This window comes from Neurospora tetraspora, assembly GCF_033439725.1.
Source record: "Neurospora tetraspora strain CBS 560.94 chromosome Unknown B0H65scaffold_5, whole genome shotgun sequence".
In the NCBI taxonomy this organism is placed as follows: Eukaryota; Fungi; Ascomycota; class Sordariomycetes; order Sordariales; family Sordariaceae; genus Neurospora; species Neurospora tetraspora.
The window spans coordinates 2,009,983-2,024,139 of record NW_026944387.1 but is presented as its reverse complement, the minus strand read 5'-3'; the positions used below and the strand labels follow the sequence as shown (position 1 = coordinate 2,024,139).

Below are 14,157 nucleotides of genomic sequence, written 5' to 3'. Positions count from 1 at the left end.
ACCTGCACCGGCGAGGACCAAGTCAGACCTGAAAGGACGATCGACTGTCGAAACATCCCAAGTCACCCCGCCATTTTCGCGATACACTCCTTCCGACCTGACCACCGGAGCATGCATTTGGCTGGCCTTCAATATCTCGGTTGTCAGGCACCTTCACCTTCACCTTCACCCTTCCCCCACTCCATCACCATTTCCCTCTCGTACCCTGTCCCCAGCACATCATATTAATAAGCCTGTCTTTTTTTACTCTTTCCCCCAAACAAAACTCGATCCACCCCCAATACATCCCATGATACCGTTTGGCTCAATATTTACCCATGTCTACCAGACTTACGAGGTCCGCCGCCCGTCAAGCTGCGAGCCAGGCAGCTAATAACTCGACTTCGACTGCTGCTGCTGCCCAACCCGCCACTCTTGGAACGACTTCCCTCGCCGCGGAAGCTTCCTCTGCTCCACCTGCCGCCGCTCAGACCCTAGCTCGGCCCTCAAGTGCTAAGAAACGCAAGACCACCGCGGCTGCAGAGGCTAACAGCATTCCCGAGACCGCTGCGGAGCTCCCATCCTCGGCCAGACGCTCGAAGCGACAGCGAGTGACGCAACCCGCTTCTCAATCTTCATCGTCCATTACCCACCAAGCCCAGCCTGCCGCTGCATCCAGTTCCGCCGCATCCTCAACGACCAAGAAGACAGCTCCCACACGCCGTAGGAAAGGCAAGGCGCCAGCTACCTCTACAATGTCGAGCCCGGAGTATGTCCTTATCAGCTCTCCCTCTGAACCGGATAAAGACCATAATGCTAATTTAATTCGTCTGCGCTAGGAACCCGGCCGTTCCTCCTAACCCCCCGACAAACCCTTCTTCGGCATCAACTAGCCGGAGGTCGAGCCGTCACAAGAAGGATGCACAAGGTGAGCAAGGTGTGTTTGACATGTCCGATATTCCCCTTCCACCCATGCACACTCACTCAACCATCCCAGCATCAGCATCAACCTCGAACCGGAAATCAAAACGAAATGCCAAAACTTCATCTGCAGACCAAGATGTGGTCATGACTGGGACCGACGAGCACGAGAAGGACCCCACGCCACCTCCTCCGCCACCTCCTCCGCCACCTCCCCCTCCGAAGGAAAGCCCTCCCACCGATAGTGACGAGCACGACGAGGATGATGAAGATGACGATGACCATCGCTATGACGACGAGGATGACGATGAAGATGACGATCCCTTCACTGGTTTTGGTGGTCACGGGCGTCATCCCCACAGCCTTCAGGATACGCTAAGACATCTCAGTGGAATTATGTCTGGGGTCTCGGCTCAGGTGCGGAAAATCATGGCAGATCTGAAGCGGAAGGACGACCCGTCATTGCAACTTATGGCCCTGCATGAACTATCCACCCTTCTGCTCATGACCAACGAAGACCAACTTAGCGGGCATCTCCAACCCGACCAGATTGTGCCTGAACTGGTAGCGCTTATGGGGCCCAACGATATTACTGGAGAGGAGAACCCTGAAATCCAACTTGTCGCCTGTCGTTGCCTCGCAAACCTTATGGAGGCCCTGCCGGGAAGCACATCGGCCTTGGTCTATGGGGGCGCGGTCCATATTCTCTGCGAAAAACTGCTACAGATCTCCTTCATCGACCTAGCCGAGCAAGCACTTAGCACTTTGGAAAAGATCTCTGTGGAATATCCCACAAGTGTCATGCGCGAAGGCGGCTTGACTGCCTGCCTGACTTATTTAGACTTCTTCGCAACCAGCACGCAACGCTCCGCTGTTACCACGGCTGCGAATTGCTGCCGCAACATCCCGGAAGATTCCTTTCCCGAGATTTTAGGTGTCATGCCCATTCTGTTGAACGTGCTCGGGAGTAGCGATCAGCGCATCGTTGAGCAGGCCTCGTTGTGTGTCTCGCGCATTGCCGAGAGTTTCAAGTACCACCCGACAAAGTTGGAAGAGCTTATGAGTGTGGATTTGCTCAAGGCCATTCTCCGTCTGCTACTTCCAGGCTCCACCAACTTGATCAGCCCGCACATTCATACTCAGTTCTTACGGGTTCTTGCGCTCACGGCAATGGCGAGTCCCCGTCTGTCGGCCGAACTCTTCAAGCTCAATGTAGTGGAAACACTTTATCAGATCCTTACGGGCGTGTCCCCGCCGAGTGGGAACGACGACCTTGCTTCGAAGCTCGATAGTGTGCTTATAATGCAGGCTTTGATTCATAGACCCCGGGACCAGATCATCGAGACACTCAACGTCATTTGCGAACTGCTGCCTAGTGTGCCATTGCGCGATCCTTCGTCGATCAGTTACACCGTGGAATTGGGCACGTTTGCAGGTCCTGTGGGTGGATCCGTGGAGAGCACCAGGAGAAGGGCTGCAAATGAGAAACGCATCGAATACATGGAGGGCTGCAAGGAGGAGGTTCGGAGATTCGCCTTGATTCTATTCCCGACCCTCACGGATGCCTTTTCCAGCACCGTCAACCTGACTGTACGTCAGAAGGTCTTGGCCGCTCAGCTCAAAATGCTCTCCAACTTGGACCAGGACATCTTGTCTGAAGCACTCAGATCAGTCCCTTATGCTTCTTTTCTGGCCTCCATCTTGTCCCAGCAAGACCATCCTCTGCTGGTTGGGCTGGCATTACAGGCCACAGAGTTGCTCATGAGTCGCTTAGACACGGTCTATCGCTATCAGCTTTACCGTGAAGGTGTGATCGCCGAAATCACCAAGTTGGCGGCTGATGCACCTGAGCCAAAGAGAAAACCTTCTCTTACCAAGCAAGAGGTCAAGGAGGAAACGGATCGAGTTACTCTTGGGGAATTTCTTACCGGTGTTGCTGGTCGCCCCTCTGCACTTGACCAAGGCGTCGCCGACAAAGAACACCCGAAAACCTCGGAAGAGGATGAGGATGAGGAAGACGAGGACATTGAACATTCCCAGCATGAATCCGGGGATGAAGAAGGCGGAGAGCAGGCCGATGAAGATGAGCCAGAAGACACAGAGAACGATGAGAACGAGAACGACGATGAACATGAGAACGAGGTCAAGGACGACGATCAATCACCTGTTAGCTCCGAAGGAGAGACCATGTCACTTGACGGGCCCCCACGATACCTTACGGATTTCCCCACGAACACGTACAAGTCGAGCATTCGGCAGGTTGCTGCGAAGTTCTTGGAGATGTATGAGACCGAGAAGCAGGGCAAAGCCATGAAAAAGAAGGCCAGCAAGATTCTAGCCAGCCTATCGGATCTTGCAACCGAGATCGAAGAGTTCTATCTCCGCCGTAAACCGGGAGGCCCGGTCATGGAGCATGGAACAATTCTCTTTCAAAAGCTGGTCTCGTACTTCGATGTAGACGTCCTGGAGAGCGTTACCAGTGCGGAACTCCTTGGCTCTGGTGTTGTTCGTGTCTTGGAACAGGTTTTCAGCAACCCCGACGAGGAGATGGCGGCTGCAGCACAAAATGCGTTCTTGCAGGTGTTCATGGGATACAGTGTCAAGTCGAAGCCCAAGACAGCCACCGCAGACTCTCCCGCAACACCTTTCAGTGTTTTGATCCACAAGTTGCAAGATTTGCTGAGCAGGTCTGAGCATTTTGAGGTTATCACAGCTCACCACAACTCGTTCGACGGTAGCCGTAGCACGGCAGCGTCGATGTTAGCTAAGCAGATACGCCTCAAGCTTGTCGCTGATGAAGAGTCGGATATCCCCCGGTCCTATCGTAATATTATGGTGTCGATTCACGCTATCACGACATTCAAGTCACTGGACGATTATTTGCGACCTAGGATCAGCTTGTCGGATCGTCCCTATGGAGCCTCTAGGCGTGATGCTGTGACCAGAGCTTTGGCTGCCATGGGTGCCTCGGGTTTCATGGGAGCCGCGGCGGCGGCAGCCCGTCTCGCGGAGAGAGGACTGCCACCATCCAGCCGATCGACCCCTGCACCTCCGCCAGCGGCTGCTCCTGCTCAAGCATCTAGTTCGCGGCCGTCACGCAAGCACAAATCAAAGTCCCAACCCACGACCGAGACTCCGACGACGCCAGACCCCTCTACATCCAAGGAAAAGGGTGGATTGCGCCGCTCCGCTCGTAAGCAAGCTGCATCTGATAGCTCTCTCCCACGTCAACCTCCGGAGGAGGACGACCTCGAAAATGCGCTCGAATGTGCCGACGAAAGGCAGTTGTCTGATGAAGACGAGGCAGCCGATAGTAGCGATCTCAACGTGTTGCGTGATTTAGATGAAGGGATGGATGATGCACCCACCCCTGACCCGACGGCTGTGAACATGGAAGTGGCTGCCGGCGGTAGGATTACCGCGCGCAAGGAGGACGGGACCAGAGTGCCCACTCCGGGCCAAGGCAAGCCTGCTGCACCACCCACACAGAACCGAACAAGCGCCCTGACGGCGGGATTGCAAAACACCCCTACGCCCCAGCCCTCGTCGAGGCCCATGTCATACTCTGGAGCTCTTCAGGCCGTCCCTCAGGATTGGCACATAGAGTTCAGTGTTGACGGCAAGGTCATCCCTAACGAGACTACCATCTACCGGGCCGTTCATAGCTCCAGTCTCGCCGCCGACGAGCACGTTACCAGAAGTATATGGTCCGCCGTCCACCCGATCAAGTTCAGACGTGTACCTGGCCCGCCTCCTCCCGAACCCGTTGGCTTTAGTCCATCCTCTGACGTCGGGGTTGAGGCGGATGAGAACGGCACTCCAGGCTCCTTGGCAAAGCATCCCATCACCCTGTCAATTCTTCGTTTGCTAAAGCGACTCCATGACTTGAACGCCAATATCGACGAAGTTCTAGTCGAGAACAAAGAGACCCTGAAGCTGAACGTTGAGCCGTTGTCTCAGTTCGTCAACACTAAGCTGACTGCAAAGCTGAACCGCCAACTGGAGGAGCCTCTGATTGTTGCGAGCAACTGCTTGCCCAGCTGGAGCGAGGATCTAGCAAGGCTTTACCCCTTCCTCTTCCCCTTCGAAACTCGCCACCTCTTCCTCCAATCTACCTCATTTGGTTACGCCCGATCAATGGCACGCTGGAACGCGCAGTCTCAGGAGGAGCGCCGAAACGGGCGAGATGATCGGCCGTACTTGGGGCGGCTGCAGCGTCAGAAAGTCAGAATTTCTCGGTCTAAAATCCTTGAATCCGCGGTCAAGGTCATGGAGTTGTACGGCGCTTCTCAGAGCATCCTGGAGGTAGAATACTTTGAAGAAGTGGGAACCGGATTAGGACCCACTCTCGAGTTCTACTCGACCGTTTCCAAGGAATTCTCCAAGAGGAAGCTCAAGCTCTGGCGAGACAACGAGCTCAATGGGGATGATGAGTTTGTCTCTGGACCTACTGGACTGTTCCCCCGGCCGCTGAGCGACGAATTTGCTAGCTCGGAAGAAGGAGAAAAGATCTTGCAGCTCTACAAGGTGCTGGGCAAGTTTGTCGCCCGATCAATGATTGATTCCCGCATCATTGATATCAACTTCAATCCCCTGTTCTTCCGCGTGGGTGACTCGACGGCCACGCGGCCTACGCTTGCAACCATCAAATTGGTGGACCCGGTCGTTGCTAGGTCGTTGATGGCGATCAAGAAGTTTTCGTTGGCCAAGAAGGAGATTGACGAAGACCCCAACCGGAGTGCCGTTCAGAAGGTGACGGACACGGAAAACATCACTGTTGATAACTTCAAGATCGATGACCTTTACCTGGATTTTACACTTCCCGGCTACCCTGAAGTTGAACTCATCCCGAACGGATCCCAGACGCGGCTCACTATCGAGAATGTGGATCTTTACTTGGAGAAGGTGATTGATATGACGTTGGGTAGTGGCGTCCGTCGCCAGATCGAGGCTTTCCGCAGTGGATTTTCGCAGGTGTTCCCCTATTCAGCCTTGAGTTCTTTCACCCCAGATGAGCTGTGCACCCTTTTCGGACGGGTGGATGAAGACTGGTCATTGGAGAGTAAGTTAACTAGGCATCCGAAATTGCATATTGCAGCCATGCTAACCGTTGTTTTAGCCCTTAATGACTCGATCAAGGCGGATCACGGATACAACATGGATAGCAAGAGCGTTAGGAATCTCTTGCAGACCATGAGTGAGCTCACGCTGGCAGAGCGCCGTGATTTCCTCCAGTTCACAACCGGAAGCCCGAAGCTACCTATTGGAGGTAAGTCGAACACCTACCTTATAGTTTTAACAGAGTGATAGCTAACTCGGAGATTACAGGCTTCAAGAGCTTGAACCCCATGTTCACGGTTGTGTGCAAGCCCAGTGAGGCACCTTATACTTCGGATGATTACCTACCAAGCGTGATGACGTGCGTCAACTACCTCAAGCTTCCCGACTACTCGGACATGCGCGTCTTGAAGAAGCAGCTCTTCACTGCCATGAAGGAAGGGCAAGGAGCGTTCCATCTGTCGTAAGGACAGCAACTCACGATAGATGGCAGATCTCTCGCACCCTCATCCCGACAAAGAAGGCGATTGAGAAATGGGTTGAGAGCAGGTGGAAAAGTCGACTTTAACTTGGTTGAGTAGTAGGCATTCCGTCCGCTGCTAGTTTCACCGAACATGTACTTTTAAAGATATACGGTTTGAGGAAGTGTTTCACTCTCCTACCACTCCCCTCTGCCGTACCGGCCTTTTTTTTCCGTCAAGTCAACGCGGGTAATGGAAAAAATAGCATGGACCGTGTGCGAATTACTGGTGGAAATGTCAGAGTTTATACCTAAACGCTTGGTGTTTTTGTGCTGTCAGTTCATTCATATTCTTTTGCATTTGAACGGTGTGCAGGAAACGGGAAGACCTTGATCAGCGGATGACTTGTTGTTTTGTCCCCTTATTCATCATGTCCAAGATAAACGGAATTCGTCTTGATTTTTCAACAAGTGGACTCGATGCAAGTGCCTTTTTTTTTTTTTTTTTTTTTTTTTTTTTAGAACAGGTGGTGAAAGGCAACAGAAGAAACATGCACCTCGGGGGCGATAGTCGACCAGGTGGTTTCCGAGCGTTACAGCAGACGGGGGCGAAAGTAGTCACGAATGTTGACAACAAAGCGCAACAAGAAACGAGAAAAAAAAAGGATGGGATGAGGAAAGATGAAAAGGAGGGTGGTGGCTGGCAGCAGGACAAAAAGGGGTGGTGGTGGTGATGGTGGTGATCAGGGAGAGGAGGACAAGACTTGGGCAGAGTAGGCTTAGACCATCAAGGTACTCAAGCTGGACGGGATGGAAGTGGCACATGGAAGTGGTTATTAGCATTGCTGGTTGTGACTGGAATTTATAGACTGATAGGACAATTAAAGAAGCAATATGAACGCGATATGTTAGAGAGGGATCTCCAAAGCTGATGATCTCAGCTGTGGGAGTGTTGGTGCACTAACACAAGGTTAAATGGGATGCAATAGAAAATACCCACTTTTTAACATGTGCGAACGCGTGCTGTACGCGCCTGCCGCGCCTGACCACCACCACCATGCCGCGTCGTGTACCTTGGCTCCTTGGACACGCATACCTCTACATCCAGACTACCACCACTCATTGTTCTAGGCCGAGGAAGATCCGAAATCCTTTTCAAAACCTCAGATCGTCTTGGATTTTGCTTGGCAACAGAAAGCGACCTCGAACAACGTATTCCACATAACATTTAGTTGGCAGCCACTATAACTGCCATCCCCCGCCGCGGACAACCTGTCGCCGGACAGGGCACTGCCCCCAAACACTACCTAGACCAGTCAAAGAATCTGGCTCTACAATACTACGACAAACATTCCCGCGGACGACACATACTGATTATTCAACTGACATCAAACGGTCCCTCCGGACAAGGAGGTGACCAACCGCCATGGCGCCCCAAACGAGAGCTCGAGATCGCCTTCGCCAGACGACATCACGCGAATACCACTCCTCACCCATTCCGCAACAAGTCCACTTTCCGGCCCGAAACCGAGTTGTCAAGACATATGGCAAGAGGACGCCTTCACGAACCGCTTTGCGACAGCAAACACTGACACAAATCGGTTTCCCTCTGAGCATGCAACCAGAAACCGATGGGTCCGAACTGTTGGAAACGCTCGAAACACCTGTTCCGACCAAGAAGAAAGGACGAGATTCCAAGCGAAGGAAGACAATGGGCGACACTCCCAATCCGAGCTCGTCTTTTCACACGCAGACACTTACGCAGTTTCTGTCTGGGAAGGAAGAGGACGAGGACGATAAGGAGGACTTGTTGATTGAGGACTCACAAGAGGAGGAAGATGATGAAGACGAACAAATCAATATGGACGACATTTATGATCTGCCCAAAGAGGAATCGCCGGAACGCCCATCAGAAAAGAAGCCAGTGGCCAAGAAACCAAAGAGTGTCAAGGAGAAGGCCAAGGCCAAAGGGAAAGCGAAAGCCAAGGAAGCATCGGTAGTACCGCAGACACCCAGTACCAAGAGGATCAAGGTCAACATAGATGAGGTCCCTTCTTCGCAACCAACACCGTTTACACCCATGCTGGAATTGAGATACAGTCCTATTGGAGACTACAGGTCACCTCTGAAGAACAAGTCGACCAATACAACAGCTGAGACCATCTCCAAGCTGCCCAGAGATATGGTAATCCAGGACTCCTATAGTATAGGAGGCAGTAGTCCCTTCTCCATACATCAATCGCCCTCTCCGCTCAAGAAGACTCCCATGTCGATTAGGAGTAAGCCCAAGCGTCAGCCACTAGCCGAACTACCTGTTCCTGAAGAGGAAGACGACCCCGAGTCGGGTTTGTCAGAAGGCGACGAGCAATCTACGCCAACAAAACCTAGAGCTGGGTCGTCGGCAGTAAAGGGAAGCAGCGGGAAGAAACGGGCATTTGTTGAGATTCCAGATTCGGACGATGACCTCGAGAGTTTTGGGTCGTCACCTGCTATGAGCAGGATCATGAAGACGCCCACGCACCAGAGAGTTACAGCGCCCCCGCCGGACTCGGCCAAGGAAAATCGTACTCCTAAAGAACAACCACATACGGAAGAAAAGGAAGAGGAGAATGCAGATGAGGAGATGGAGGAACCGGGTACGCCAACCCCCACTGCTAGGCGCAGTGAGCGACCTCGGGAAGTCCCATCATCTAGTGCTGAAGACATGGACTACGAGAGCGACGAGAGTCCCCTGTCACTGGTGCCCAGTAGTCCACCTCAAGCAAGCCGCGAGCTGGGGAATTCTAGCCAGCATGCTGCTGTCAAGCAGCCTACTACCACAACACCCAGCGACCATCAGTCTCACATCATTCGCACCCCGACGGTGAAACGGAGGGTGCAGATTGAGCTGCCGTCCATGAGCGACGAAGGCAATGCCACCGACGAGGAGGTGCTTAAAGAGACACCCCATCGCAAACTGGCCGCCACTAAGAAGCCATCCCCGCCTTCCGCCCCTGGCAGACGAAAGGTACAAATCGAGCTACCACCCCAAAGCACCGGAGAAGCAGCAGAGAAAGACCAAGACCAACAGGCCGCCGAAGAAGAAGATGTCCTCAAAGAAACCCCCCACCGCACCACCTCCGCTCTTAAAACCACGCGCTTCTCCCACATTTCCCCTCGCCAAAAGTCATCGCCCCCCGCTCCGGTCGTCCGCTCCCAACGTTCCCAACGACACACCCAACAACGGCAGCAAACCCAACAGCGCTCCCAGCTCTACAGCCAAGGCCTCGAATCCCAACGAGTCCCCATGGAAATCATTCGCGCCATGGGCCCGCCCACCGACACTTCCGACATCGTCATCGCCGTGCCGGCTCACCACCTCGAGGAGATCGTAGCGGGCACGCGAGATCATGAGTTCCGCCCGCATGTACTACCTGCCGTCAGGGCGTGGTTCTACGCCATGGAGCCGGTGAACGAGGTTAGGTATATGGCTACCCTGGGCGAGGCAAGGAAGCCGGGTGAGATTGAGGGGGGGGGTGGAGTGGGGAATGAGGAGTTTAATAGGGGGGAGAGTTACAGTTTTATGCCTGTGAGTGGAAGTGGGAGTGGCCGTGTTGCTAGCAGTGGAGCTAGCAGTGGAAGTAATGGCGAGGCTGCGACGACCACCATGCCCAATACATTTGCGCACAAGCTATTGCAGGTGTATCAGTTGAATAATCCGGTCAAGAAGGATGAGTTGGAGGAGCATGGGTTTGGGAAAAGCTTGCCGACGAGGTTTCGGCTTTTGCCGCCCGCGGCGGTGGGGGATTTGTTGGCCAATTTGAGGTGTGCGCTTTTTGCGGAGGGTGATGAGCAGGACGAGGAAGGAGAAGAGGAGGATAGGCTCGAGGCTATTGAAGAAGGAGATGAGGAGGATGAGGAGATGGGTGAGGCGGTGGAGGAGGCTGGTGAGGAAGCAGAGAGTCAACCCGACCATGGAGTAACTGTCTCCCAGGAGCTGGAGCAACAGTTGAGAAGCGATATCATTCGCTCGACGCAGATGATACTCTCGGATGACGCGAGACTGCCCGGCGAAGGGGGAGCACTGCTACGTCACGATTCGACGATAGCTTCCAGTCCGCAAAGACCTCCTGCACGGGTGACTCCAAGCCAGAGTCGGACAACGAGGTCTATTCAACTTCGGATGTCGGTGACCAAGGTCACGAAGAAACAGGTACAGGTCACAAAGAAGTTTCAGTTTGCAGAACTAGAGATGGAGGAAGATAACGATGACGATGACCTCGACCTCGATCTCGACAAGGAAGGGAAAACCCCTCCTGCCCTTCCTGCTCGCTCATGGTCAGCAGGTGCTTTAACTTCGGCTTCGACTTCGGCTGCAAAACCCACTAGCACCAGCCGCAAAAGCAGCGGTAGTCGCAGCAGCCAAACGACCCAAAGCCAAACCGAGACGCGCCAGACCCGTCGCCAAAGCCAACGGCTTACGGGCAGTCAGCATCATCAAGAAACCGACGAAAGCCAAATCACCAAGACAACAACAACAAAAGCTCTACAAGAAAAGGCCTCCATGCCACCACCTCCCTCGCCTGCTAAACCACGTGGCGGCAGCAGTATCACCACCAGCGCCCTGGCTAAACTCAACAAAGCAACCGCCACCGCTACTGCCCGCGCCTCCGGTTTTGGTGCCGGTTTCGGTGCCGGGCATAATAACCCCAACTATAACACCGCCCGTCCTTCACAAGCGACGACAGCTAGCGGACCTTCTAGTCCTATAATTGCTCCCCGGCAGGAGGAAGAAGAACGGGAGGAGTCTTCGCTGCCGCAACTAAGCCGAGGTAGAGGCGTAGGCACGGGTAGGGGCACGGGTAGGGATAAGAGTGGAAGAAGTCAACCTCTTTCCGAATCCCTCACCGCCTCCGAATCCTCAGTCGTCAGACCGGCGGTACCCGATGATGTTGATGATTCCCATATTTTGTTGTCTTCTTCGTCGATACCGGAACCTTCTCTAGACGGTAGTATCACACCCACAGCTACAAATCGAGGGGGAAGAACTCCCGGCAGCGGCAGAGGAGGTTTGGGACGACTGCCATTGAGTTCCCAGGCGATCGGGTCGTTAGCCCCGGATAGTTTGTTGGTGGATGTGGAGGGGGCGAGGGCACCGCCTGAGTTGGTGGTTTGGGATAGTGAAGAGGGGGATGATGCCGATGATGAGACGGCTAGTGAGGATGATGGGGATTTGAACTGAACCAGGGCCTAGGGGCTTTATGGTGTTGGGTTGGTGTAGGGTATTTATGCACTTAATGAATGGGGTTGGAACTGGTTACGAACAGGTGGTCACCAATAGGTTACGGAACTCGGTGGAAACAGGTTTATGTTGGGATATTGTACGTGTTGGAAACAGGTTGGGAAAGGGTTGAAACAAAGGGTTAGCGAAGGGTTATAATGGGTGCCTTTTCCATTCCTTGGGTCTCTGGTTTGAGAAGCTGTATATGATGGCGTCTGGGAATGAGTGTTGCCTAGTACTACGGTATATACGCACTGAGTAGGTATTGTTGATATCATCCTGAAGGAGCAGCGGGATGCCTCCAGCTTTGTACACGATTTTTTTGTACTTTTTAAATGCTGTAATTGATCTATCAAACAGTCGCATTTATATGTGAAAGTTAACACCCCCAAAACCACCAACCATCCCGCCCAATTCCCAAGCAACGCCTAATAGCAAAACCCACAAAAGCATCACCACCAAGCATCCTTCCCATCGTTCTTTCCTTCCATCTTCATTCATTTACCCCCTCCCTCCATTTCACAACCCCGCCGCCAACCCAACCACCAAAACCCCCATTGCTCCCAATCCCACCACGCCCGTAACCCTCGCCCCAGCCGCCCCAGCAGCACTCGAACTACTACTCATCGCTTGCCCTCCCGCTCCCGACCCAGTAGTACTCGTCACCGTCGCCGTCGTCGTATCCACCGTAGTAGCAGGCCCATCACTAGGCACCGTGAACCAAGTCAATGTTTTTGGATCATCCCCCCCATTTGATTCGGTGGTGGTGACGAAGCCGTTGTTGGCGTCGGTGTTGGTTTGGATTGTAAAAACGTCTTGGGGTTGGCGGCGGTTGTTGTGGAAGTTGAGGTGGTTGTTGTTGTTCGGGAGGTTGGAGGCGAGGGTTGTGGTGGGTGCCGCTGCTGCTGCGGCGAGGAGGGCTGGGAGGAGAAGTTGTTGGGAGCGCATTGTTTGTGTTGGGTTGGTTGGAGGATTTGAAGCTTTGGGGTCTGGTCTTTGTGAGGTGTGTAGGTAGGTCTGTTTTAAAGATCTTTTTGTGGTTGGTTGGTTGTTTGTCGGTTATTGAAGTCGAAGAGGAGAGAAGGGGGGGGGGGGGGGTTTGAGACGTTGAGAGGTAGTTTTGTGAGGCGCCTCGTTTGGTTGGTGAACCTTCTTTACTGCCTGGACTGTCTGTGTCCTGAATGGTGCTTCGAGGCAGTGCAAATGGTAGTCGACGACAAGTCAACAGAGAAAATAACGAACAAGAAAGAGAAACAAAGTGCTTGTGTACTAAGTGAGGGGTGTGCCCATGGAATAAATATATAGTGTACATACACTTCCCATCCCCGATCGTCGTCGTCGGTCACCCCACAACCAATCCCTCTGGGATCTGTTTGTCACCAACAATGAAAGGATCTCAACCCCTGCTACCTACCTTGCCCTGCCGCTCTACCTACTGTGATACAGTTACCCAGCTACCTATTTAGGAATAGGTACTTGAAACATGCTGAGTTGTAAGGAAGTATGAGATCCCAAAGGCTTGGCGTCAGTGTAACGCAACGAAGCAATCAACGAAGATCGTGAGCGAGTGAAATGTTTGATAGGGTGACAAAAGCTGCTGTTTTGTGCGTTGGTTGTCATCGGATTGGGCTGGACAGCTAGCTGTTCAACGCTTTTTCCTGACCAGTGAATTATCTTAGCACAAGGCATTTTTGAAACACGTCCATATCGTACATTCTGAGCAGCCCCAGCCAGGCCTTGGATAGACGTTTCGTTTATATTTCATAGGGATGAATAACAACGGAAAAGCTCAACGTCAGGCCAGCATCATCGACTGCTGCGTAGTTCAGTTCGTCGGAAAAAGAAAATTCAACCTGAACAGCGAGACGTCGCAGGGGAAAACAAAACCAGAAGGGGGTGCTGGATATTCGCACGGGCAGCGACGCGAGCCACTCTGCAGGGGAAAAAGTGAAGTGAAACCGCCGACGAGCCCCTCACCTTCATTGTGAAAATGCGAACGGTACGGTAGTCCAAGGTGAGTTAGGTGCTTACAAAAGGTGTTGGAGAGGCCGACGGGTATTTGGAATTTGGAAAACGATCCTCGGATCCCCAGACGTAAGGAGCGGTTGACGAAAGAAGCGGCGCGGCGAATAATTCTGTAGTAATAAACTCACCCGGCAGGAACCCGGGACCGTACCTAGAAGTACCCAACCACATCCGTCTCACTACTTCTTCAACAACCACGAACATGTTAACTAGGTACATTACCTCTACTACTTCTGTTGTGGAGACTCCATATCAATAATTGTCTACCGCTTTTTCTTACTCGTAAGAGATTTACCAAACGTGGCATTTGGGTGAAAAAAGGTGCATATGCACGGGAAGTTAGTTGCATATGAGGAATATCGCCAATGGGATGCCCTCATGTTCCTAGCTAGCGCTCCCGGTAAATCTCTTACGAGTGAGAAAAAGCGGTATACAGTCAGGTTACCGCTAATAC

The 14,157-nt window shown here is 53.0% G+C and overlaps 3 protein-coding genes across 3 annotated transcripts; 2 read left to right on the top strand and 1 right to left on the bottom strand.

Moving 5' to 3' along the window:
* Positions 1–317: 317 nt before the first annotated feature.
* B0H65DRAFT_576258 (uncharacterized protein) lies at positions 318–6,697 on the top strand (the record flags this gene model as incomplete). Its single annotated transcript, XM_062830653.1, has 5 exons — positions 318–748; positions 819–907; positions 977–5,962; positions 6,020–6,169; positions 6,229–6,697. 5 exons carry the CDS (start codon positions 318–320, stop codon positions 6,423–6,425), a joined length of 5,853 nt encoding a protein of 1,950 aa, XP_062680553.1. The 3' UTR covers positions 6,426–6,697.
* A 790-nt stretch (positions 6,698–7,487) lies between these two features.
* Positions 7,488–12,001, top strand: B0H65DRAFT_589753 (uncharacterized protein). The gene has a single exon (XM_062831047.1). It carries the CDS (start codon positions 7,845–7,847, stop codon positions 11,637–11,639), a length of 3,795 nt encoding a protein of 1,264 aa, XP_062680552.1. The 5' UTR covers positions 7,488–7,844; the 3' UTR covers positions 11,640–12,001.
* Positions 12,002–12,804, bottom strand: B0H65DRAFT_469252 (uncharacterized protein). Its single transcript, XM_062826999.1, has one exon. The coding sequence runs from the start codon at positions 12,624–12,626 to the stop codon at positions 12,198–12,200; it is 429 nt and encodes a 142-aa protein (XP_062680551.1). The 5' UTR covers positions 12,627–12,804; the 3' UTR covers positions 12,002–12,197.
* Positions 12,805–14,157: the final 1,353 nt, after the last annotated feature.

Excerpts from the sequence above, each read along its gene's own strand:
- B0H65DRAFT_589753 (XM_062831047.1), top strand. The coding sequence starts at position 7,845 with ATGGCGCCCCAAACGAGAGCTCGAGATCGCCTTCGCCAGACGACATCA.
- B0H65DRAFT_469252 (XM_062826999.1), bottom strand. The coding sequence starts at position 12,626 with ATGCGCTCCCAACAACTTCTCCTCCCAGCCCTCCTCGCCGCAGCAGCA.